The sequence below is a fragment of the Prinia subflava genome, chromosome 6, assembly GCF_021018805.1.
Source record: "Prinia subflava isolate CZ2003 ecotype Zambia chromosome 6, Cam_Psub_1.2, whole genome shotgun sequence".
NCBI lineage: Eukaryota > Metazoa > Chordata > Aves > Passeriformes > Cisticolidae > Prinia > Prinia subflava.
The window spans coordinates 35285713-35310886 of record NC_086252.1 but is presented as its reverse complement, the minus strand read 5'-3'; the positions used below and the strand labels follow the sequence as shown (position 1 = coordinate 35310886).

At 39.3% G+C, this 25174-nt stretch overlaps 1 protein-coding gene across 2 annotated transcripts in view; it reads right to left on the bottom strand.

The window, feature by feature from the left end:
• ARHGAP15 (Rho GTPase activating protein 15) overlaps nt 1–25174 on the bottom strand; it is a 322319-nt gene that overhangs the window by 85672 nt on the left and 211473 nt on the right. For both annotated transcript variants that reach the window (XM_063401000.1, XM_063401001.1), the window contains exon 12: nt 18822–18899. In XM_063401000.1, coding sequence (XP_063257070.1) covers nt 18822–18899 — 78 coding nt within the window. The remainder of the gene's footprint in view (nt 1–18821; nt 18900–25174) is intronic.

The following is a 25174-nucleotide window of genomic DNA, read 5'->3' as shown; positions in this document are numbered from 1 at the left end:
TCCCGTGCCCTGCTCAGCTCCTCTTCCTCCCTGGCTTCACGGACTACCCAACAAGGCAGCACCCTCGTGCTTTCTCACCCCAAAACTGGATTTCCTACACCTCCTCATGGGAAATCCCTCCACACAGACTCGTTCCAGCTCCAGCCCATGTTATTTGCTGCCTGTGCTCCTCCACCTCTGTGGTGTCCTTCCCAGCTCTGTGCATTCCTCGGGAACGGGATGGTTAACAGGGAGACAATTCCAGTTGTTTGGGTGGTTCCAGCACGTTGATGGACAATTTGCTGCTGATGGTGCTCAGTGCCTGTTAAAATCCCTTGCCCAGCCCAACCCACTCAATTTTGACTCTCCAGGCTGTGTGCCACTGTCCCCTGAATTGCACCTACACCAGCCAGAAACTGGGACACTGAACCAGTCTGGGTTAAAAATATCCCGGATATTCTTTAATGAAGTGTCAACAACTATTCTCAGGCTGAAGAGGGACCGGAACACCTCCTAAAAATCTTGCTTACATATGCAAAAAGTATGCCTTAATCTAAAATGTATTTATAATATAAAATGGAGTTCAACATTTGACCCGAGTGTATCCCACTTTGTCACAAAGACAAAGGAAATAAAAATGTGTTGCTGTAATTTCTTTGACAGCAAAAAAAACCCCAAAACAAACAAGAAACCTCACACATATACATCTAGGCCAATATATATGATAATGTGAAACAATGAGTTAGATTTTTCATGGCCATGTTGAAACTCATATTGTCACTTCTAAAACTGCAGCCGACAAACGCTATTCTTTCCCTTAATATGCAAAATCTAAATAAATAAATGCATCCTTAAAACTTCCTTGATTAAAACTTTTACTGAGTTTTTACAGACTTTGGAAGGGGAAGATTTTACAGCCAGGGCTGTGAGCACTCATAGGAAAAATAACATAATGATGATTATTATTGGATTCTGTTGTTGTTGGTAGTTTATTATCATTACTATTATTATTATTATTATACTTTTGGCGGTGGTGTCACCATCTGGATTATTATAACCACAGGAGCGACAAGATGGCCTCATCAGATCCATGCCCCATTGTGTCAGGCATTATAAAAGCACATTGTGAGAGTGAGGAAAAAGTTTGTGGTGGGAGCAGTAAATGCAGACAAAAGGTGCAGCGAGAAACGGAGGCACAAAGAGAAGAGCTGACACCAGAGCCCACGAAGAGAGACAGTACCCAGAGTCAGTGTCCATTTAAACACGGATTTGTTTGTAGAGACAAATATCTGTGTATTAATGCATAGCACATTATGCAGTTTGAAGAAAGTATACAAAGATTGACAGAGAAAAAAAAGGGGAAAAAAAAAAAAGGATTTGGTTATTTGTTTTACATAGGTAAAATATCTTAATCGAAACTGGACTGATTAAAAGTGATGCAGCACAGAGAAAACATGAGATTGAGCATTGCTGGTGACTAACTTCAGTCATAAACACTGTTCAAACCACAGCCCATTAAAAAAAAAGAAATAAAATTCTGATAATAACTGTTGGTAGGATCTGACCATGATTTGAACAAGCCATGGCACTGTACTTCCTATTGGGATATGGACAGCAAATAATGAAGTTGGTGGTGTTCCAGCTGAGGAAGACTCTGGGTAAAAGCAGGCAGACAGCGAGCATTTTCTAGCACAGAGAAATTTCTTTCAGTTCTTACAATCAATCATTAAGTTTCTGAGGTCAAAAAGCCTCTCTTGTGTTTTGCATATTTGGTAATGAGTTAACTGTGAAACAAAAATGAATTATTTTTAATATTTTTCTCCTACTTTGATTTTGATTTGTATTATAATTGTAATAATTCAAACACTTGGCATTATGTATTTCTTTTTATGTTTACTTTGTTAGATGCCTTACAAAAACTGTTTTATTGGTGAGGCTGATATAATTAATTTCTTAAAAGAAAATATTTTTATACGTGTTCCTGTTTAAAATATATTTCAGCCTCATTTACAGATGTGAACATGCCCAAAATATTTCAGCAGCTTAAGCCCTTTTTCCTTGTTGCATTTAAACAGTCAATTCTCGAGAGCTGCTTTTTGTCTTAAAGTTATTTAAAGTCTCATCTTGTCATTAGGCTACACTATGAGTAATCTAGAGCTCAGGTTTGCACATGACAGTTAATAACTTTAAATTCTTAAACAGAAGAATTCAAAATTAAGCTTTACACTACCTAGACAAAAATGGTTATTTTTTAATCAATGGAAAATAATTTAGTCCTGAGTGGAACTGTGTTTTTATCAAACAAGTTTTTACTCTAGTGTTCAGCTCAAATTCATAAAAACAAATAGGCAAAATGACATTTAGCTGCAAGATCACATTTCTCTGAAGATAAACTGTAAGCTCTGCACAGCCATCGCTACCAAACGTTGTTTATCCGAGCTTTAAATTCTACTCCCAAATTTGAATAGGCTGCAGAGCTAACAGTGCTTCTGAGGAGCAATATCAAAATATGTGCCTCCTGGGTCTAAAAACCACAAGTTATTTTAGCTTCTTCTAAGAATTGAGGGACTAAAAAAAAAAAAAATAAAAATAGGTGGAGTACAGTAAGCAAATAAATAAATACGTTATCTACCTTTGTGACCTTTGTGTTCCTGCAAGCAAACAGCGTCCATCATTTGTAACTTGACTTTCCATAAAAGTAACAGTTCATAAAAATCTGTGAAACTACTACCAGGAACAAACAAATTAAACAATGACAATGTAATAAAATAAAACTGCTGTTCTACTTCTATAGCAGAAGAATTGCTTCTTCGCTGGGATTAATACATCTTGCAGAAAACAATTTTAAATAATGTGTAACATATGGATTCGGCTTTTATTATTCTTCTAAAAGAAGACAATTATATTTATGTGATAAACTGTTCAGTGTTAGTAGCATAATGTTTATATTACTGGCCACTTAAATAGTCTTTGGCATAGTTTTATGAGGAACAGAAGCCTCCAGATCTTTTGAAATCCATCTTACAAAGTAAGTCCTGTCTGTTACTTGGAATGCAATGATTTTACATAGTTTTCTTGCTGGGAAAAAGAAACGTACTGTAGGTAATCTCGTTGTTAAACTGCATGCATGATAACTTTCTGATGTTCTAGCTACAATTCCTACGGCATTTTAAGGCTCTCTAACGAAAACTGTGACAGCCTTGAGCTGTCGGGAGAAAGGAGGGGAATTAAAAAAAAAGGAAAACCAGCAACTTTCAATTTTAATTTTTTGGAAAGGAACGGTCCCGATACACTGTTTTCTGTACTAAACCTTTTCAAGGTGTTTCTGTTAATCTCCTCATTCCTAGCAGCTAGTTGCTCTGCTCTCTGATTATGCTGGGAGATTACATTTAAGAAAAGAGTGAGTTTCGGGCAGTTTTCAAGGAGCTGCTTTTGTCCCCATTATGTTCCAGATAATTTTCAAAGAGATTACACAGGAGCCATAGGAGCATTTATCTCGCTATCTCCCCATGCTCCTGAGTCGAAGCTGCATGCATTTCCAAAGGAAAAAAGAATGAGCTACCAAATAAATGTTTTCTGTGGCTGCTGTGTACATAGAATTTTGTTGCGAGCAACGCTGGCAGCAGCCTCTCCGCATTGCTGGGGTTCTGCTGTCCTGTGTGTCAGTCACACAACAAGATCATTTGGAAAAAAAAAATTATGCAGGGTGAATAAATATATTTATCTGGGTTTATCTTATGAAAAAGAAAGAGGGAGGAAAAAGAAATAATAACAGCAACAGTTTTGGGGCATGTTACTGTCCTCATTTTTCACTCCTGCAGTACCAGTTCGGTATTTTCAATTCCCCACCTCTCCACTGCTTTAAAAAGTTGGGGTTGTTAACAAAAGATAAAGAGTGTAACCTAATGGAAGTGAAATCTGCATATTCAGTTAATTTGGGATTTATTATCCCAGTAACTAGACTTGCAACTGTTCTAAAACCGTTTTGACTGAAGACTTGAGAACAGTACGAGTGGATGGCTACCCCCACCCCCATCCTTAAAAGAAAACCTGTGCCTGCTGCTTCCAATTTAGTGCAATCATGCCTCTTACTGGCCAATACAAGATGCAGCATTAGCTGTCACATGCAAATGAGTATTCATGGGGACTTTGAAATGTGCAATAAAGAATAAAGACACGCATTCTGTGAATAATTGTTTTCTTTTATAAAACTGGATCCAAAAGGGAGTGCCATTTCACCCAGAGTCTATAGCCTTTCTATGGTTACAATCTGCTGTTGAAGCCAGATATTAGGAATGAAGTGTGGATAAATGGAGGACTCCAGTTTCTCGTGCTGTCAATCTTTCACAGTATTACATTTGCTTAACAAGAAATAATCCAACTCATGTTTGTGGTTCTTGCTGTCTTGCTTTCTCTTCCAACTGAGGCTTTGAAATGCATAGGGATTTATAATGAAGTTGTCCACCTTGTGTTAGCTTTTTTCATACAAAGCCCAACCTAAATTCTTCATTTCCAATAGCACAGACAAACAAAATCACACAGCAGTATTAGCTTCACTGCAAACCTGAAGTCTTTGAAAGCACTCTGATATCACTCAGCAGGATGAGAGAGAAAGAATAATTCAGATTTCTTAGGGCCCATTTATACACAGGGTGCAGAAAAAACAAACCCAAACCCAACAGGCTGTGTGCAGACACAGATTTGTGGAGCTGTGAGCAGCCAAGCTGAGTTCACACACACACCTATTCACCAAGCCTGCAGCCAGAATGCCCTTTTTGAGAGCAAACAGCCATCAACTCACATTGATATCAAATTGTAGCATGACGTGGCCTTATCTGCACAGGCAAGACCCCAAATCCTTAGTAAAGTAGGAAAAAAAGTAAGGAGGTGCCTGAACTGCAGCACCTTTGCAGTGAACTGCAGGGTCAGGAGTTAAACTTGATGATTCTTGTGGGTCCCTTGCAACTCAGGATATTCCATGAGCCTGTGGTAAGTGCAGGAAGCTTCCCAGTAAATTCAGACTTGGCCAAGGTGGACCAGAGGTGGATAAAGCTGGCCAGCAGGAAGAAGGAAAGCTAAGGATAAATGCTGCCTGTACCACGGGTGGGGCTCACCAGTGCAGGCCAGCATGGGGGCTCAGCAGAGGGAAAGGACCTCCCTGTCGGTAACTCAGTGCCTGGGATTATGTTTAATCCGAAAATTAGAGGACTCCAGCTCGGCCACAGCTTGTCAGCAGGCAGGATCTGTCCCAGCAGGAGTGCCAGGAAGGTGATCAGAGAGCTGGGAGGCATTGCATTTTCCCCTTCCTCTCACATGAATGACTCCTTGTTGCCTTGTTTACTGTGCACATTTCCTCTTGGAGGGAGAGCTCTTGAAACCCAGGTACACCCATGCAAACACACCAAAGAAAGGAATCCCTAAATTATAGTTTACAATTGATACAATTACTGTACACAGAGGCATAGAAGTGTGAGGAGGAATTGTGGGAGAAGTATTCTCACCTACAGGGTCAGAGCACAGTGACCAAACCCATCCCTTGTCTGCCTGCTCACTCCTGTGATCCAGTCTGGCAGGAAGACAGCTGGTTCTTTTTAGCTTTTGATCCACATTTTACCTCCTAAGGGAGGTGAAAAGCAGGGTGACCCTGGGACTAGGGCAGAGGTTTGAAACAAGGAGGCTTGGTTTGTATCCCTGAATCATCACAAACTTCCCCAGGCATGTTACTCAGCTCCTCATTTTCCTACTTAGCAAACATAGCTAGCAATATTTTGGTATCTCACAGAGATGTTAGCACAAGCCCTTCAACATACATATCTGCTCATATATTATCTGGATGGAGTCATTTCCAAAACTGACTGTAAAATACTCACAAAATGCACACAGCTCCATGAGGCTTAGTCATGCCAGGCACGATGCGTGGCAACACAGCCCTGCAACCACAGAAATGCAAACCAGGACCTCATTCCCGTGTAAAACATACCTGGGGGTCCTCAAGGACTGGAACCCTTTATTCTACAGCCCCAGCACAGAGGAATTTCAATTATTCATGCATCTTTGCCCTGCTGTCTGTGGCACAGGTGGCTCTGCACTTGGAGAAGCATCACAGGGGAGACCTGCATTTGAAGACCTAATTTGGCTTTGCATTATCCAGAGCCCCAAATCCACATTTCAGAGGGTGACTGCAGCCTGATCCTCAGTCTCTGTGCACAGTAGGGACTTGGCAAAAGGAGTTTGGTGAAATGGCACGGCACACTACATGGGAGACCGACTATAAATCAGCAGATTTTGGCTCTGCTCCTGGCTCTGTCACTGATTTACCATGGAAACTTGGGCAAATCTTTTACTCTCCCCATCCTTCATTTTCCGTAGCCATAATGTAAAGATAATGATGCTGCTTTGCAAGCTCTTTTGAGATCCTGAGATGTTAAGTGCTAAGTGCATTTTATTAACATTAATAGCACCCAACCGAGAGGATGCTGTACAGCACTAGCCTGGCTGTCCCCAGAAAACAGATTGGTGTGGGGAAAGTGTGCATTTGTTAAGCAGCTTAGACACTGCTCATTCCCATAATACTTCCACAAAACACGGGAACAAGATCTGACCTACTAAGAAAAAAAAAAAAAAGGAAAAAATAAAACAAAACACCATAAGGAGAAAAATTCTAATGTGACCTGTCATCTTATTTCCAGCACAGGAAAACTTGGGGATTTACTGGAGATTATCAGTGTTGCTGTGTGTGGTTTTCGTAGCCAGCCACAACCCCAGTGCTCACAACTTGTGGTGGAGACCACTTCCATTAGCAGGCATTAATCACCATTTTATACACTCCAGCCCAGCCATCGCTGAGCAGACACTGAGTAGATGCACTTAGTTATATCCTATCACACTTTATATCTGACTCAATCTTAAAATAAGTTAATTGTACTGAATTATATCCCAGCTCTTGTATTTACAGGACCACAGCATATTACAATGTATATTCTTTGAATGCTAACAGGCTTCGTTGCTTTACACTTCAATTTTCCATGTTTCTGCTCAAATATGTATCACAACATACACAGTAGAAAGAGCTATGAAAATTTTATTATTAATGCATGTTTTTTTCCTCTGCTGGAGATAGAACTTTGTTGTGCATGTTATAAAATGTTAAATATTAGAATTATTTAAAGTTAATAGCATGCCAAAGAAAATGACTAATAATACATTATACAATTAGATGCCTTTCACATGAGCGAATCCATTAACAAAATAAAATACATTCAAACAGAAGACTTCTGATTTGCAATTTTTAGTAAGGATTGCCCATGTATAAAGCTAAATTATTTATTCTTTAAAAAAAATATAAAATGCTGGATGCATCAGTTTGCAATTATTTGCATTATGTTTGGATGCTTTATCATGTGGGTCTGATTCAAAAATACGTATCTCTAAGTTGCTGTAGCATCTTCATATTTGCAAAGCGTTAAGCACAGAAAAACAAAAGTTTTCTTTCCTCACATTCAGCTGAGGACACCAGAAGCCCTTGGTGTTGCTCTTTTGGCTGCTTGGGTGTCTTTTTGTTATCCCCCTTCAGCCCAGACGTCCTCACAATTTCACAACTCCACATTCCCCTCCCAAGTGCACCTTGTTTTCTAGATAGGATCAATTCCACCCCACCCATACAGATCTCAAGTCTGGCATCATACAGCTCCTCCTAAATTTATTCAGATGCTGTGTGCTGGTTTCCTCCTTATTTGAAACTCGTTATCCCATCTCCTCAGCTGATGTCAACATTATCCTGGAACAAAACACTGAGCAAGCAGCTAACTTTTCTTACTGCAAGGAACAGCTTTCAGCTCTGCAGTGATGTAATCTTCTCGCCATTTTTTCCTCCTGGATTTTCTTTTTCCATCAATGCCCTGTCTCTAGAAAGGCACCCGACGCCAGCCAAAGGAAGTTCCTCCAAAAGCAAATAATCTCCTCCTCCTTGCATCCATCTCCTCTTCTCTGCTGCTATCTACTTAATTAAGTCGTTCTCAATCTTCTGTATCATAAGCACATAATGTTGGTTGATGGCAATGTGTTTTGAAATCCCTGTTTGTTTGTTTTTTAATTATCTGATTACACCAGGAAAAGAAACAAAACAAAACAAAACAACAAAACAAAACAAAACAAAAAAAAAAAAAAAAAAAAAAAAAAAGGAAAAGGAGAGAAAAAAAAAGAAATACATAACATAAGAAAAGGAGATCTCTCTGGTGTACTACAAGAAGTACAAATCCAGCAAAGCACTCAATCTTGTTCTCTTGCAAGAGAATTTTTTTCCCCCCAACTTTTTAACAGTCAATCCAGTCTCTATAGATCATGGGATTTAAAAGTGTGATGAAAACAACTATGGAAAATTCTGGTAACATCATTGCAAACCTGCAAAATTCAGGTTAAAGATGCCTTTTATTATCACCTTTATTTAGCTAGGGAGAGATGAGGAATGCCACCCTTAGATTCTGCTGAGGTTTATGTCAGGATTTTGGCATAACCTCACTCCAGGCTACTGTCACCCCAAAATATCTCCTAGCCATATGTGTCCCAGTGCCAGCCCAGGGTGCAAGCCGTGGATGAGCCAAGTCTCCCACGTCATGTCTGCTGCTAATAGGGGGAAAAATGTGCAACAGGGACACAGAAAAGGAGCATAAACCAGCAGAACTGGACACTGGCTCTGAAGCAGAAGGGGAAATAATAGTATAAAATATTTATTCCATTATATTCAACTCTCCATACCCTATTTCAAAATTTGACCGTGCTATGTTGTATAAATAATAATAGTAATTACACGAAGAAGAGACAATGCGTTGAAATTAGAGCCACGGATTCATAGGATGATTTCAAAAGGCATCACTCTCCCAAGTCACCCCGAGGTGTTTGTCCATGTGAAGGGCTTTGATTAGGCTGGGATTGTTACAGTAGAGTTGGGAAATGGGACCTTTGATCTCGAGAGATCTGAACAATCCCTGTTCCTTGTACTGACAACAGGCGTGGTACAGGCTGAATGGTGTTAACATTCGGATGAGAGCTGAAAGCCCAAGTGAGAGCTGTGCTACATTCTCACTTCTGAGACTCTGGTATCATGCATAACTTTGAAATTAAAATACAGTGTGACTACCTCTCCAAGTGTTTAAATTATTATGTTTAATAATCCCCAAAATAACAAACCTAAAGAGTAAATCAAGACTTGGAAGAGAAGGTGGAAGCAATGTCTCTTTCTTTACCTTTGCATATATGGTGTGTGTTAGTTCAGGACAGTAGTTTGTGACACTTTATAGCACTATTTCTTAAAGCTCCTCCCTTTCCCACCAAATATGTATGTAGTATTTTTATCCACTTATATATGTCAAGATTTTAATTTTTTAATATGAAAAAGCCAATGGTGTAGTAATGAACAATTAATAATTTCTCTAAATATGGGCATCTATCACTTCTTAAATGCTTTAAGGCATCTTACCCAGCTTCTAGCACTCAATCTCCAAGAGCAGAACTCCCCTGTAGACCCAATAGCCCTCTGAGAGTCACTCTGACACTCAGCATCCTCTCAAGTGGCACTAAATAACAGTGATTAAGTAACTGAATCAACACCAAAATACCCCAAGAATGTATTAAGTGGAAGATGCTTTCCAGGACTCTGATAATTTGCTCATGCAAGAAATTCCACTGAGTTTTTACACAACAACCAGAAAGAAAGAAAAAAAAAAAAAAAAAGGGGTAGGAAAGAAGACAGGAATATTCAATTCTAAATCCATAAAAAAGGATGCTATGGGATGCTATGAGCAACTTGAAAGTGTTATATTTGCAGCAGTAATGTAATTCTAGGAAATATGTAAGCACAAATGAGACAGTCTGTATAAGAACACAGGTTTCCTCATAAGAGTTTCCAATTTTCAGAGAAGTTATACTTTAGATTTTCTCCTTTTCCCTTTTTTTTTTTCTTTCCTTACAGAGTTTTTACATTTGAGTGTTTTCAGTTTTGGGCCCCACCACTCCCAGCCAATGGAGTTCCACACTTAAATGCATTAGCAAAGTCTCCTCCAACCAAAAATCATTTGCTACTCACAACAGCTGCCCCTACCACAGCATTTATGGTTCCCCCAATTCTCAACACACAGAACACCACAAATATTATTAAAATAAAGCCAGATTCCCTGCTACAACAACTTTTCATCCCATGCCACCCTGCAGAATATTGTGCAGTGCACATCCACATATAACATCACCCTTTTTTGTTGCAAGCTCGTGTTTGTCAGCTACTTTTACACACAAACCACAGAATTACAGATATTTACCACAGGGGAGGAAACCACCCCAAATATTAGGACACAACACGGTCTTGTAAGATATTGAGCATGACCAATTATAAGTGGGAGCTCTGCAGATTAATTCTCCAGGGTGCCCATCTCCTCAAAGCACAAATATCCCACACAAAATACCTTTGATACTTGGTTCAGTTTATCTACAAATGAGCCTGGCTACCCCAACATTGAGGAAACAATCCCATTATCCTAAAAATCATGGGTAGGGAGCAGTCCTGTTTTACCAAACGACTCAATGATTTATTTTCTTTCCCTGCTTTTTCGGAGCTCTGTGGAATGGCATTTCCTGTAGCGTTACTATCAGAGCAGCAAACCCAAACAAAGAGTCACCCATGACAACGATGAGCATCCCCCAAAAAAAGGCAATCCCTCAGTGCAGCCTGCAAACCTCCAGCCCCTCTCAGCAGCTAAATAACACTCCTTGAGGGGTTATCAAGGAGCTCTTCAACTTCCCAAAGTGTTACTAAGCAAGACGTTATTGTAACGCAAATAGTGCTGCGGGTAGAAAAGGAATAAAAGGCATGTTTTAAATGCTCCATCATACAATACATGCCATAAAATCCACGGTATGTTTGTGGCTGACCGCACTAACCCAGCCTGCTGCCTCTGCTGCCCCGTCCCACTGGCTTATTCAGCCCATGAAAAGGAAAACATGACAATACCACTCGTAAGAGAAATTTTACAGAGCTGCAGATTGGGCAACTAAGACTTATTCTGAATATTTTTCTGTCTGCGTTTTTTTTTTCACACTGAACACAGGATAGTTATATTGGAAATACATTAACGTGCAAGCTCTGTCCATTTTTATTATATAATGCACATTATTTACAAAGTAATTCGAAGCATTCATTGCAAAAATTTAGTATTTCCATTAGATTTTGCACCTGACTTATATTTACAAGTCATTTTTGGAAGCACTATAGTTTCCCCCTTTCCCCTCTTGAAAGAGAAGGAAAAGATGTGGAAAACATACTTTTCTTTGAATAGTAATAAATTCTGTGTAATTTAAAACAAACAGAGAGAAAAAGAAGAGCCCACATGAGTAACACGCATGTCTTAATTGATTCACCAAGTACTGTGGGCTCAATTAAAGTATTCTGTTGTCAGAGTTTTAAAGCTTGGGGAAAAAAAATTAAAAAATTGAAATTCTTGGCTACAGCTTGGCATATGCAGGTCTTAACCCAGAAGCAAGCTGTTTTATAATTATTTTTGAAAATTGCTTCAGTCCATTTTATTTTCTGTGCTTGCCTGGGAAGTGTGAAAAAGAAAGAAAAAAACTATTTTTGACTCAAGGCTTTCAAGACATTTTGGTTCTCAGCTAGCAAGTAACCCAGTTTGAGCCTGATATTTCCATCGTGAACTTTGGATCACTCTTACTGGTTTCTCAGTGAGACTGGTCACATGAATAGCTGCTGGCAGACGTGAGGAAGACTTTCCTGCCTGTGCTGTGCTTGATCACACCAGGAACATCTCCAAGGCTGGAGGGTGGCTTTAGGGTTAGACCCCCACCAAGGCAGATTTATGTGTTTTTAGGGATATTCACACGCCTAAAAAATACAATCAATAACCTAAAACATCTAATATTACATGGGACAGCCAGATATAAAGGGAAATATCATCAAGGTATGAACACAAGGAATTAAAAACCCATGAACAAAAAGGGAAGTGACTGCAAGAGAGAACCATTCCTCTTTATTTCCCCCTTCTATCCAGTGAGCCTTGCTGCAATTTTAAAATAAAGCCCATGACAATCCTCTTGGCCCTCCAAGTTTGTAGCTGCTCCCTGGGAGTTGGCATTTGGGAGAGGATCTGCTCCCCTGTGCCCATGGAGCCTTTGCCAGGGGGAGGATCAGAGCCCCTGCCTGCCTTTGAAATGGATAAATTGGGGTCAGTGGAAAGGTATATGGGAAGTTTTGTTGGTTTGAGGTGGGACTTTTTGTTGTTGGTTTGGGTGGGGTTTTTTACTTTCTTTTAAATGTTATTTTTGTCCCCCCCCACCTTTTTTTTTTCTTATTTTAAAGAAATAAAGCTGTGAACAGAAGACTCATCTCTTCCTTTTCTTTCCCCCAGCTCCCTCCATCCCTCTTTTCTCCCTTTCTTTCTTTTTTTTTCCTCCTCCTAAATGCTCCCCTCACCTCCACCCAGCCCATTTGTGCCGACCTGGAGGCTCTGCTTCGAGGGCAGCTCCAGTCTGGAGCTCAGCTCCACGGGCTGTGCCCGCCCAGCAGAGCCAGCCAGGAAACCACTCTGGTTCCTGATAGCCCAGCTCACACAGACATATGGTCCCAGCAAGCTCACAGAACCAGCAGCATTAATAAATAAATAAAGGAATGAACAAACAAACGAAGAAACCCGAATATTTGTTCCTCTTCCCTCCCGGTTCATTGATAAAGAACGTGTCAGTTAGGTTGGAGAATCCTGCTGGTTAAAGGTATCATCCTTAGCTGCTCATATGGTCAGGGCTCTTACTTGTCAATTAGATGAATCCGAGTCATTTTAGAACAATAAATATAAGTGCAGATGGAATATAAACATATTGAAGATTGCTGTTTCTGACGGCTGTTGTTTATTAAATCGAAAAAATGATGTCGAAGCAAAGATTTTGTTGATATTTCAAAAGGAAAGGAAAAGTAAATTGGAATTATACTTCCTAGGAAAGAAAGCAAAACAAAAAAACAACAACAAAAACCCAAAATACAACAAACTAGCACACCACAACCTCCAAAAAAGCCTATGGGTAATAAAAAAGCAGTGATTTTAGCTAAAATGCCACCTATGAACAACCTTTAGAGAAGGGATATGGCACCTATAAACTCAAAACACTAGGTATGTTGAAATCCATAAAATTTCCAATTACTGCTTCAGAATTTATTGTGCACATATGGAAAATAATACTTGTAAAAGAGAAAGGGGTTTGTGCCTGGTGCTGTCAATACTGTGAAGGATGGGGTGATTATAAAGCAAATTAACAATACTTTTAAATGTGCATTCACTTATCTTTCCAATTAAATCCTTGTTAAACAACTGCACAGACAGTAATGGTGCTTCTGCAAAGCACTGATCAAGACAGTTTTATTGTAATTTTTACTCTGTAACAATTAATCAAGTAGGCATCTTCTTTATTATTAAATTATTTAGTTAATAAATATTCACAATCAGTTCACGTATTTCTGGTTCAAACTTTACTCTTATTTTTTTTCCTTAAACTGAATCACATCCTGCTATATTCTCATATAAGAAACAACAGAATTTTTTTTATTATTATTTTTTTTTTTTTTTTTTTTTTTCCCCAAGTACTTTTTTTGTTACTGCTAGGTAATGGAAGGATGAGATTAAATTCATTTTTTCCCCTTCAGAGTAGGAGGATTTGGATATCTTTGGCTGTCCTATTCCATGTTCCACACAAAAAGCACCTCTCTGCAATAACATAATATTTAACCTCTGTAAAAATTCCCATGTTTGCCCCTGCTTTAGTACATAAGCAGAGTAAGAGAGCTGTAAAAACACAATCATTGACCTTTGGATGGTCTGTGGTGCCTTGCAGTTAACACTCAAGGTATTCCTAATGAAATAAGGGGATGCAAAGGTCATCTGCACAGCAAACACCCAGCATTTTGCAAACAAAGCTTGGGATATAAAGACAATTAGGAACTCTCTTGTATTATGCATGAACCAACACTTGCTGAATGAACCAATAAGTATTGAAGCCTGTTTTTCCATGGTTCGTTTCCCTGAACCTGTATTCACTGGGATAGAATCCGAGTGTTTCAGCAATATGTTATGAACCCTTTATAGCTCTATTTTTTCCCCTTTTTTCAGTTAATTAAGTACTCATGAAAACTGCTTGGTAGACAGCCACAGAAAGTGAACACCTTTGCAGCTCCTGAGCAGATTAGCACAGGAGATGTGAAGAAGGAAGGTTCCAGCTCCTCACCCAGGCATCCCTGGCCTTCAGCACGGAGCTGATGGAGGATTGGTGGGAGAGGGGTGTGGAAGCAGCACAAGGATCCTGCCTCAGCACAAAGAGGATCCTCACCCTGTCACATCCCTGTGTGTCACAACCCCATGCACAGGGGCAGGTCAGATGGGTTTGGAGCATCCTGGCCTGCTGAAAGGAGTCCCTGCCTGTGGCACGGTGCTGGAAAGAGATGAGCCCTAAGCTCTCTTCCAACCCAAACCATCCTGGCATTCTGTAATCAGCACAATGGCTTCAAGCAAAGCAAAGAAATATTCACTTTTACTTACAAAATCTGATGGGTGAAAAGTCTTCCCTTCTCCTTGTTTTTCATTTTCAGGCAGTTTTTGCTCCAGCCCTGCCGTGTTTTGGTGTTGAAAAGCACCTCCCCCCTGTGCTCAGGTTCATGTAGTGGTGCCTTCATGGCTCTGAGCAGCCCCACCTGGGGCCCGTGTCAGACCCTCCCAGGGGTCTGGGGCAGAACAAGGGCTCTTTTCAGGAGGACCTCACACCCTGGAACTGCCAGCACACCTCACATGGCTTAACAGACCCATAAATGTTATTTTATCCCTTTTCCTACAGGTGTGAATCAAAAGAATATCCTTATAAATACATGTAAAGGATTTAAATTACCAGACCTTGTGTAAAATCTGCAGAACCCTCCAAGTACCTTGTCTGCTTCTGTTTGGTTTTTTTGTTTTGGTTTGGTTTTTTGTTTGTTTGTTTGTTTGTTTGTTTTGGTTGTTTTTGGGGTTTTTTCTTTGTTTTGTTTTGTTTTGGTTTTTTTAAACATTTCAACTTTTAGACTTGACCAATAATGTGGAAATCGTAAGAGGAATGGGTATCTCTGTCTAACGTCTCCAGCTGTCATAGAAGCCTTTACTGTAGGTGCTCAGCCAAAAATGTTGCCTGCCTGGTGGCTTAGTTGCTAAACCCCAAATTTTTCAGTGCTTATAGAGTAAGAAAAGTATGAATTTCCTGATGTCAGTTTGGTACGAGCAGCTTCTGCTGCCTTGATTCAGTGATTTGAAAAATGATGACTTAGAGCTTCAAAAGTGCTGAGAGATGTTATAGCCCAGTCCTCTTATGATCAACTGATCTTTTCAGCTCTTAATGGGAAAATAAATCATAGATAAAAGATAATCCTGTTGCACAGAAGCAAAAAAGGTGTGATATCAATAGACTTTTACAGGAAAAAAGAAAACTCTGTGAGAGGGATAAAGTAAATAAGGTAGTTTGTTCTGCTGCTGCTCATGTTGGCAAGGCCAAAACCTTCTTCAGGAGCTGCCTAACTCAAGAAATGAGAACAGAGCACAAAGTATATTCAGAGAATTTAAAAAGATATCAGTTTGGGGTTTTTTTATTGCAAACCCCTTTTCATCCCCAAAAACCTAGAATTCAAGAGTTTTTTTATATTTGTACTGTTCTTATTTCTTCTTTAATGATAAAGCTGTCAACTTTTGGTTTATTTTCCTTTCATATTCACCACTTCTCTCATTTAATTTTTGATGCTGCAGATGACATTAACAGTATAGGAACAGGAGCCAAATAAAGCTTCGCTGTATTTTAATTAATGATTATTCTAATAAAAAATACTTTGATATGGCAGCCAGCCTAGAGTGCTTTCTATGATTTTCAGTGTGATCCATATTATTTATATCCTCAAAATGTAGGTGTAAAACAATGGCAAAACAAGCAGTAAGAAAGAGCCCAATGAGTATTTGGCCTGCAGAAGAACTGATTGCAGTCAATCTCTGCAATGCAAATAGTCTTTGTCAGAACATTTGTTTGCATTTATAATTAAATTAAACTTTAACTGAAATTAAAAAAAAAAAAAAAAGTCGCCATGGCAAAATCATATGTATAAATACTCCTTTCCCACTGTTAATTACCAAAAAATGAAGGTACAGGGATTGACCCAGGGAGGCCACAATAATTACTGAGGGATGAGGATGTGTGGACAGTGAGTTATGAACCATCATCCCACTGCAGAGCTTCAAGAGAATGGGAAAAAAGAAGGTTGGGAGCACACAGTAGTTTTCCTGGTAGCTTTTTTCCTTGGTGAAGCCCTCTGAAACTGCTGCTGACCTCAGCACCTGATTGACAGGGAACACCAGGCTCTGGGACACTCTGGGTGGAGGATGCTCTGCCAAGCACCCCGTAAATAAATCCCGTTTCCCCCATCTCCCCGCAGCATTTGCCAGGTACACCATGACTCAGTGGGCTCTTTCCTGCCTGCAGGTTCCTCCTCAGCTCAGAAAAAGGATGTTATTTACACTACAGAAACAGTGGCTGGCTATCCTTTGTGCCTGTGTTCCCTCCTGAATGTTACAATTAAAAAATACTGGATTATTCTTTGGGACATACAATGCTCAGGCCTTCCACTTCCCTGCTGTGGAGTTGGGGTTGCCCCTGGGGACTGCTAAATGACATTAGGGTTTGCCTAAATCAGCACTTCTGCTTGTATTTACCTGAGGAAAAACCTAAGTACAGACCTGAAATTTTTCATAGACAGGATTTTAAAGGATGTGCAAAGGGACTTTGGATAGATATTAACCCTGCCCATCAAAAATCCTCTCCATCGTGACATAAACTGCATGAGTGCCCTCATTTTATCAATAAAGACTAACATAAGAAACAGTGCTTATCATAACTGATAAGATGATGGCATAATTCTCCACGGGCATTAGATTTCTTTGAATTTCCTTTGGACACTAAGTAGGCAGGGTTTTTTTGCACATGCCTTAAATAACCAGGGCCAGAGTGGCTTTAATGTGCTATTAACTAACCCCACTGTTATATTTTCATTTTTCACAGTAGTATAAACCAGAAGAAAAAGGTGTCTGGTCCCTCTCTGCTGCAAAAAGCCAGCTTAGACTTCTGTCTAGCTTTGCAGGATCAGCCCATCTGTTTTAGGTGAAAACTTGAGCAGTAATGTTAACCTCAAGTATGTTAACCTTTGGATGCCACGAGACATGATAGACAGGACCATTATTTTTATGGCACAGCTTTTTTTTCCTGAGCAAAGAGCTCAGGCAATGAAGAAGGATAGAAAATCCCATTTTTGCTTGTGTGTCTCCAAACAAAATACAGCTCACAGTCATTTGAAAGCCAAGGCAGGCTTCATTATCGACACACAAATACCCAACAACTGTAAATTCAGGAGAACCTAAGTAATGAATCCAAACCGTGAGGCTGATTGGTAAATGATGATTTATTCAGTCTTGCTGAATTTACTGGAATAAATACTGATTCCTCATAAACCAGAGTTCACCCTCCAGTTTCAGCTGAAGAGAAGACTGATCTGGAGCAGCTGAGGAGGTGGCAAACACCTACTGATCCCCTGAAACTTTCCCTAGAGATGTAAATGGAGGCTTGAAGGTGGGAATATTTTTACATCTCTCCTATCGCTCAACTTCATGAGAATATTTGAGTCAAAAGTCTTAGTTTATGTATAGTACCAAGCTACTTGGGGAAGTTGTTCTCCAGCAGCTATCACCCTCACACAGAATACACAATATTTAGCAGTTCTGGTAATAGTCTCCAGGTAACTACAAAAAGATCATAAAAAGTAGGACAAAATGTTGCAGCAGCCTCACATTTATACTTGATTCATTCAAAAGTGTGTAAGGTCTTTAATGCAATTTAAGATTTGATATTTAAACTTGTTTTTATATGCTTGTTAAGTAGTATCATGAGGTTCACTGTCACTGATATTTGCTAAGCTTTTAAATGTGGGGAGAGTTAGTCTTTGGTAAGAGTAGTAAACAATTTGGAGATAAATGTATTTGTCATTCATCCTTATTAGTTCCCAATATCAGCTTCCACACCTGTAACAGCATCTACTGATCAATGATAGATCTCTTTAGGTGACATCAGTGAAAAGTGTGCTGTTGCATTTGTGGAAATATGTTCATGATACACAGAATCTATGGAAATATGTATGTAGGTTGGTTCTAATTCTGGTTAGCAGGTCCCCAAATATTCATCTTTCCCCTTTAATTTTCTGGGGTCAAATCTTTGTGTGTTTCAAAATCAGTGGTAAATCTTCCACTGACTTTGGCAGAGCCAATGCTCCACTTTTAGTATTTCCTTTTAAGTTCTTTTCAGCACCTTTTTTCTCTTTCACTGGTTTCCTTTGGATCCCTGCTCTACTTTTGGTTTTGTTTAACTTTCAACATCCAAACAATCTGCTATTTTTCCTTTTAATCTTTTTCTTTCCCCCTCACTTTGGTTCCTTGGTTTCTACATATGTTTTGCTTTTTGCCACCTTATTTCGCGTCTCCATTTCCTCCCGTATTTTTAGATTTGTTTGTTGTTTGTTTCTCATCTCAAGTTTAACTACTATTTTCCTCTGCTTACTCTGCTCTTTTTCCTCTCTCCTAGCTGACATTTCCCTCCGCGCAATATCTTTCTACCTTCCCTTTCCTCTCTTTTCCAAAACAGGGCTCATCATTCTCTGCCACTAATGTATAGCAGATTCTGAAATACTGTCATCTGAGACAGTTAAGCACTAAACAAAACATTACCAGGGTGGAGGAATCACTTACCCTGATTGACAACAAATCGTAACTTCTGTATTGTTGCCAGATTGCCGCTAACTCTGTATATTCCATCAACATCTAGACCTGAAAAAGAAACACATATTTCATTTTAGATCATAGAAGTATTTTTCTTTGTACGTCTGTCAGGAAGGCAGAAGCACCCTCGCAAGTCTGGAGAAGCGCAGCGCGGCGGGCGGCTGAAAAATAATCCACCTGACAACAACTGAAGTGCCTCCCCACTGATTAAAGCAACAAGGAAAAATAGAAGTGGGAGATTAACTTAAGTGAATACAAAACACCTAGCTATGATAATCGTGTAATTCTGTCAGCAGAATGCAGCTCTGCGAGGGGGGTTGGGAGCGAGGGGCAATGGGCTCTGGTGCTCATCAGGAGGGGCTGTTTGGGACGGGCACGGTGCCCTGCCAGCCCTGCTTGGACGTGGGCTGCTGGTTTTAATAGTGCAGGGGAAACTTCTCAGTCTGGGCTCTGGGCTCCTCAGACATGAAGTTCTGAGCTGTGACCTTACTGAGAATAAAGCACTGAGGTGCCCACTCCGAAATCATGACGTGTGTGAGACTCCACTCAACTGCCCTTTCTCTACTGAATTCCTCATAGTGGATCAGACAGGTTGGAGGATGAAATTAAATATCCCAAGGAGCATGTGCCCTGGAGTGCATTTCTTCATTCATATGGGCCATTCTTCTCAAGGACAACCCGACAGCCTTGTTTCCCCATGCATATCTACTCAAGGTTTATCTCCTAGGTGAAACTAGATGTCATACCCCCTTCTGTGACATATTATCTGCTGCAGCAAGCTCTGCTGATATGAGTGTTTAAAATAGCACTTCCAGCCCCTGTTGCATAGCTGTAGCATTTCAAAGCACGTGGGAACTGCTCTCCCTTTCCGGGGGAATTCGCTGCGGTGCAACACCGACCCAATCTGGGCGCTTAAAAATCAATCGTACATTGTCATTTCACTTTTAAAACTTGCAAGTACATAAGAAGCCAAGAGAAGCTACACAAACCAGGTTTTTTTAAAGGCTACTTATCCCTTGGAACACAAGTTTTAATTAGGTTTTGGCAAGCAGTTTCAGAGAAAGCCATTCTCTTGGAAAACGCTAATTTGTCAAACCCAAAAATTTTCAGGAAACGCTCCCTGACAATGCATCCAGGGGGAATTGTTTTCCAATTTGTGGTGCGGGGAAAAGGGAATCTGAAGGTGTAGGTAAGAGTGAAAATGAATGGAGCAGCCCAGAAACAAAGTTGTGATAACAGTTAAAGGAGAAGAAGCTGAGGTTCAAGTCTTTATTGACACATGCAACTTGGCACCCGAGTACCATGGCCAGTGGACTCAAGTGTTTGGAGGCATTTCTCACTGATCTAGAAATATTTGAAAAAACTTGCTCTTCCTTTTGATGCAGACTGACACCAAAGAAAATCTTTTGTGTGTCTGCATGTTTGTTTTGTCTTTTTACAAAATATATTTCTCACTTTGTGTCTATGCTGCTAGGAACACCGTGATTTGGCTTGCATTAAAAAAACACTTATTGAAAAAATTAATAACAGTTTATTTTTCTGACTATTAATGATAATTCTGTGCTTCCCTGTGCATTTTATTAGATAGTTTCTACCCTGTACCAGTGGGTGTCCTGCAACATAATACTGAGAGTGATGATTCATTTCAGGAAGATCTCCCCTTTGGTTACAGGGGGATAAAGAAAAAGTTTATTTAAGAGAAATCAAAAAGGATTTAGTAATCAAGAAATTTTGGAAATTATCCATCTGCTGGATATATAACATATGAGCAAATGGAAATTGCTAAAATGTTTAAGTAATGCAATTCTAACTTAAATCTGCAGAGTCTAACTCTGTTTTAGTAAGGGGAGAGTGAAAGAATAATTCCCAGCACAGGACTGTGGGACTCCTGTGGTAGAGGATGAAGAATTGCATCATGTAAATTGAATTCTAAACCAGAAATTAAAAAGGAAAAATAAATCAAGCTAACAAACAAGCAAGCCACCAGGCAGAATTTTAGCTTTTGTTTGGACCTAACTCTTAACCTCATTGGTTATATGGCAGTGAAAACAATCCATGTCACTTTGTACTCACATAAAGAGTAGCAATTTGGAACCTGCATAAGTCACTCAGATAAAGTGAAAATGAACAAGCTGTGTTTAAATTGGTGGCTGCTACATCTTGCAACATGATCTGGAGTACACAAGTGTATTATTTTCGTTAATAAATTAACTTTGGTCCAGAAATGAGGTTTGATTAGCATTTCATTTGGGCACTATACAATATAGCAGATTAAAAAATACAGAAAAAAAAAATCAAGCTGATTATAACATTCACGTGCCATCAACTTTCTGCTCCAAGACTTTGAAATTTAAGCCAAACCAAACCAATGCAAGTTGGTGGATTTGGACATCCTTTTCATGACCACATTATCTTAGCTGGATTGTTAACAACTTATTTTGGAAATCCAATTAGGCACAAAAGAGAAGGGCAGAGAAAGAGAGAGAAAAGTTTATTTCATAGTTCTTATATCCTGATTCTATGAACAATTTTCAAAGTAAATTCACTCCTAAGGGCACCTCTACCAAGAATAAAAACATCACTGCACTGCTGTAAGTGTTTCTTCACGGCAGGCTATAAATACTTAGGGAACAAGATGAAACAAAAGCCTTGCCCAGTTTCCTATCTGGTGCTGGAGCTTAAGTATAGCAGTAAAGAAACTTTCAGGAAAAAAATATTCATTGTGATAAAGCCAACTTTAGTTCACTGTAGAATGACCTTCTTGTGTTTTGTAGCGGGGTTTATCAGGGAAGAATCACTGGATTTTGCCCTAAAGGAGAACAAGTGTTTTATTTGCTTTATATTCCAGCCTCCAACTCTGTTTCTGTTTGTTTTAATGAGGAACCTGAGAACAGGATGGACCCACAATTAGAAATTATAGCCCAAAGCACGATAATGATTTCCACACTAAATTTTGTAATGGTATAAGAAATTTAGGAGAAGGCCTTATTCAAGAACGCATCAGTTCAGCTGCCAAACTAATAGCAAATTTTAACTATTTTGGTTTTAAAAAATTACACAGGTGCTCCTGATGAGACATTAAAAGGCAACTGGACTCAGGCTTGGCTGAGATTCATGAGCAATAATGAAAATTATAGTCACTCTGTACTGCACAAGAGATGTTAGAAGAATATTTATTTTAAGACTTTCCTTGCACTCCTATCCAAAATAGAAGTAACAATGAACTCAGGCCAGTGTCAGATCTAGGACCAGTTTGAGCTGGACTCACATGTTGCAATGAAATATGAACAGACAGAAGAAAATTAGAGTTTAGGTGATATATCTATTCAAAAAAAATGTTTTAAAATACTAGATTTCACTATTGATTGAGGTAGTCCAGGTTATTTAGGAACAGTCTGTACTTAAATGTCCTCACTAACTCATTTATTTTGCATAGAAAAAAAAAATTCCTCTCCCAAATCACACTAGATTCTGTCTAATCTTAATCTCTACTTGATAATATCTTCCAACTGAATATAAAAAGAAATTCTCTATGTGCAGGGAGAAAGGGGTGGTGGCATGCAGAAATTTCTCTGGTTTTTAATAAGATTTAGAATTTAAAACATACCATTTTAAACAGCACTAGGTAACTTCCTGCATGGAAACCCATGGAACTTTCACAATTAATGTATCCTGAAATAGGTGTGGTCCCCAGGCCTGTTTTGTAAAAGAAACCATCGTGCTGGATCCAACAACAAAGTGAAGCACAAACTTGAAGAAAGGCATTCTTTAGCTAGTCCTTTCATTTAAAATCAGTTATGTTCAGGGCAAAACTATTGTATTTCAAAGGAGCCTATTATGCCTTCCCATAAACAGAAAGATCATACGTTTTAAAACTAAAGTATCATTATGCAATCAAGCTGTTGTATTATAAACTATTTTGTGGGCTCAGATGCCCAGGGCTATCTTTACAAATATTTAAGAGGTCATTATCAGGGTATGTTCTCCCTAAAACTATAATTCTTTCCTTGTGTTTTCATATGTATCTTACCATAAATATCTGATTTATAAACAATTTTTTTTAAGTTTACTGAGGGCACAAAAGTGAGGCAAGAAATCATTTCAAGAAGCAGAAATGAGTGAATGAAGCAAATACATCCACGTCACAATAATGTGATGAGAAAAACCCAAAACAAAGTGGAACAAAAATAAAATTTCACAGAAGGATCAATATGTGTATTCCAGTAAAAGGAAAATCATGAAGACTAGCAAAGAATGAACATAGCACACTAAAATTTGACATTAAATCTTCATAGGATGACAAAATGAACCCAGAGTTTCAGACAAATGTGTGAGCAAAAATAATATTTTTTGATTGTAGCCATGTAAATCAGAGGTGAAAATGATGAAAACCATGAAGCAAACATGGGCTACACTCCAGAAAATGTTGCTGAGATCTCTGTCCTGCTTCTTGGTGTGGCAGAGGGTGGGGTAGTGTATGCCCAAAGCTCCTGGAGCAGTGCTGGGGGCTGGCACGGGGGTTGGCTCCACTCTGATGGGACAAAGCTGCTGCTTTGGTCACCTGAATTATCCCATTCTTGTTCTCCTCCCAGCAGATTGTCACATTTTTGAGGCTTAAAACATCCCAACAACATAGCAGCAGCATATCTTCATTTGGTAGGAAAACAGGTCCATCCCCTGGATGGCTACCACGAAAATGGGGGCCACAAAAATGCCATGTTAAAGAATGTCATGTTAGAGACTTCAGCCTGGTAGAGGTTAAACAGGCCTAGGAGATCAAAGGATAATATTGGAAGTCAATCTGAAGGACAAAAAGAGAACCACTGTTGTAAGAAGCATCCATTTTCATTGGTGGCCATGATATGCTTGTGCCTTGCATTTGGAAATAAATTACAGAGAAATATTTGGAAATTACTAAGGCTGAAGAGTTATTCTGATATTGTAAAAGCAGTAAGAGCGATGCTCTTGGAGACTGGCTAGACTGACCTCAGCCTCAGACAGTCTACTTAAATAATTAATTCAGGACACTATGAACAAATAATTCATAACAAAATATCATTAATCCCAACAAGCAGGGTTTCATGGAAATCAGGGCTTTGTCTAGAAAACTTGTTGCATTTTTTGATGGAACTGAATATTTGGCAGGTCTGGCTGGTGAAGGCAATGGTGTTGAAATAGTGTGTTTGGCTTTTCTTGATGCCTTTGACTTAGCACCACATGACATTTTGATTAAAGCACTTGCATTCTATAGAATTAACAGGGCATATATTACATGGATTAAAAACTGGCTCGGTGACAGACCTCAAAACGTGGTAGTTAATGGGAGATATCAGTTAGCAAGGTCAGAACTGGCACAGCTCTCGAGAGCAGAGCTCTCATCCAGTGCCATCTAATACCTCGATCAGAGATGGGACAGTGAGAGAAAAAAATTCCCTTGGCAAAATAAGCAGATGACACAAAGGTCAGGAGATATTAAATGATGACATGGACAGGTAAAGTTACAGAAGGTCTGAACTACTGCCTTAAACAGCCACAGTCTGGCAAAATCGGGTTCAGTACAGAGAAACACAAGGTACATCCAACACTCTGGATTTAGGCTACAAAGGGCTTGAGGTTTAATTCAAATAAAGAGCTGAACATGATCTCTGAGCTCTGTGCTACAACAAGTAGGACTAAGGTAATCCCTTGAATTATGAAGGAGTATCAAAGAAGCAGGGATGAGACTGAACCTCTTCATGGGCCACAAATAGAATCTGTAGTAAAATGTAGTAAAGATCTGTAGTAAAGCACTGCACTTGATAGAGAAGCAAATAACATGAAACATAAAATAAAAGCTTTGTTGCTTCCTATTAAAGAGACCATTCAGAAACGTCCTCTTCAAGTGTAGATTTTATGGGATTTGTACTGGACTTCCTTCCAGCACTGCCCAGCTGAAGGACCTGTGACAGCAAGCCTGAATTCAAGGTAGCATCAACAAGATTTTTCTTTTCTCTGTGATCAGTAGAAATCCAGCAGTGCTTTAGGATTTAGTAAAGGCAGAGATAGGGGGAGAGAGGAGAAGGAATATTGTACCAGTCCTTAAAAGGCTGTGAAACAGCTCTGTTGGAGGTGTCTGACATGAGGTTTGGTGAATCTCTGTAGGAAATTAGCTGAAAAGAAATAATTCTATGTTTGACTGCAATAATATCAAGAAGATGAGGGGCATTCCTACATAAAAAGAGAATCTCATTTTTTCTTGCAGTAATAACTCCAAGATGCAATGAAAGGAGAAAAGCTTGACTAAGATCTTATTGTTTTCAAGACCCTATAGAAACCATTTAATG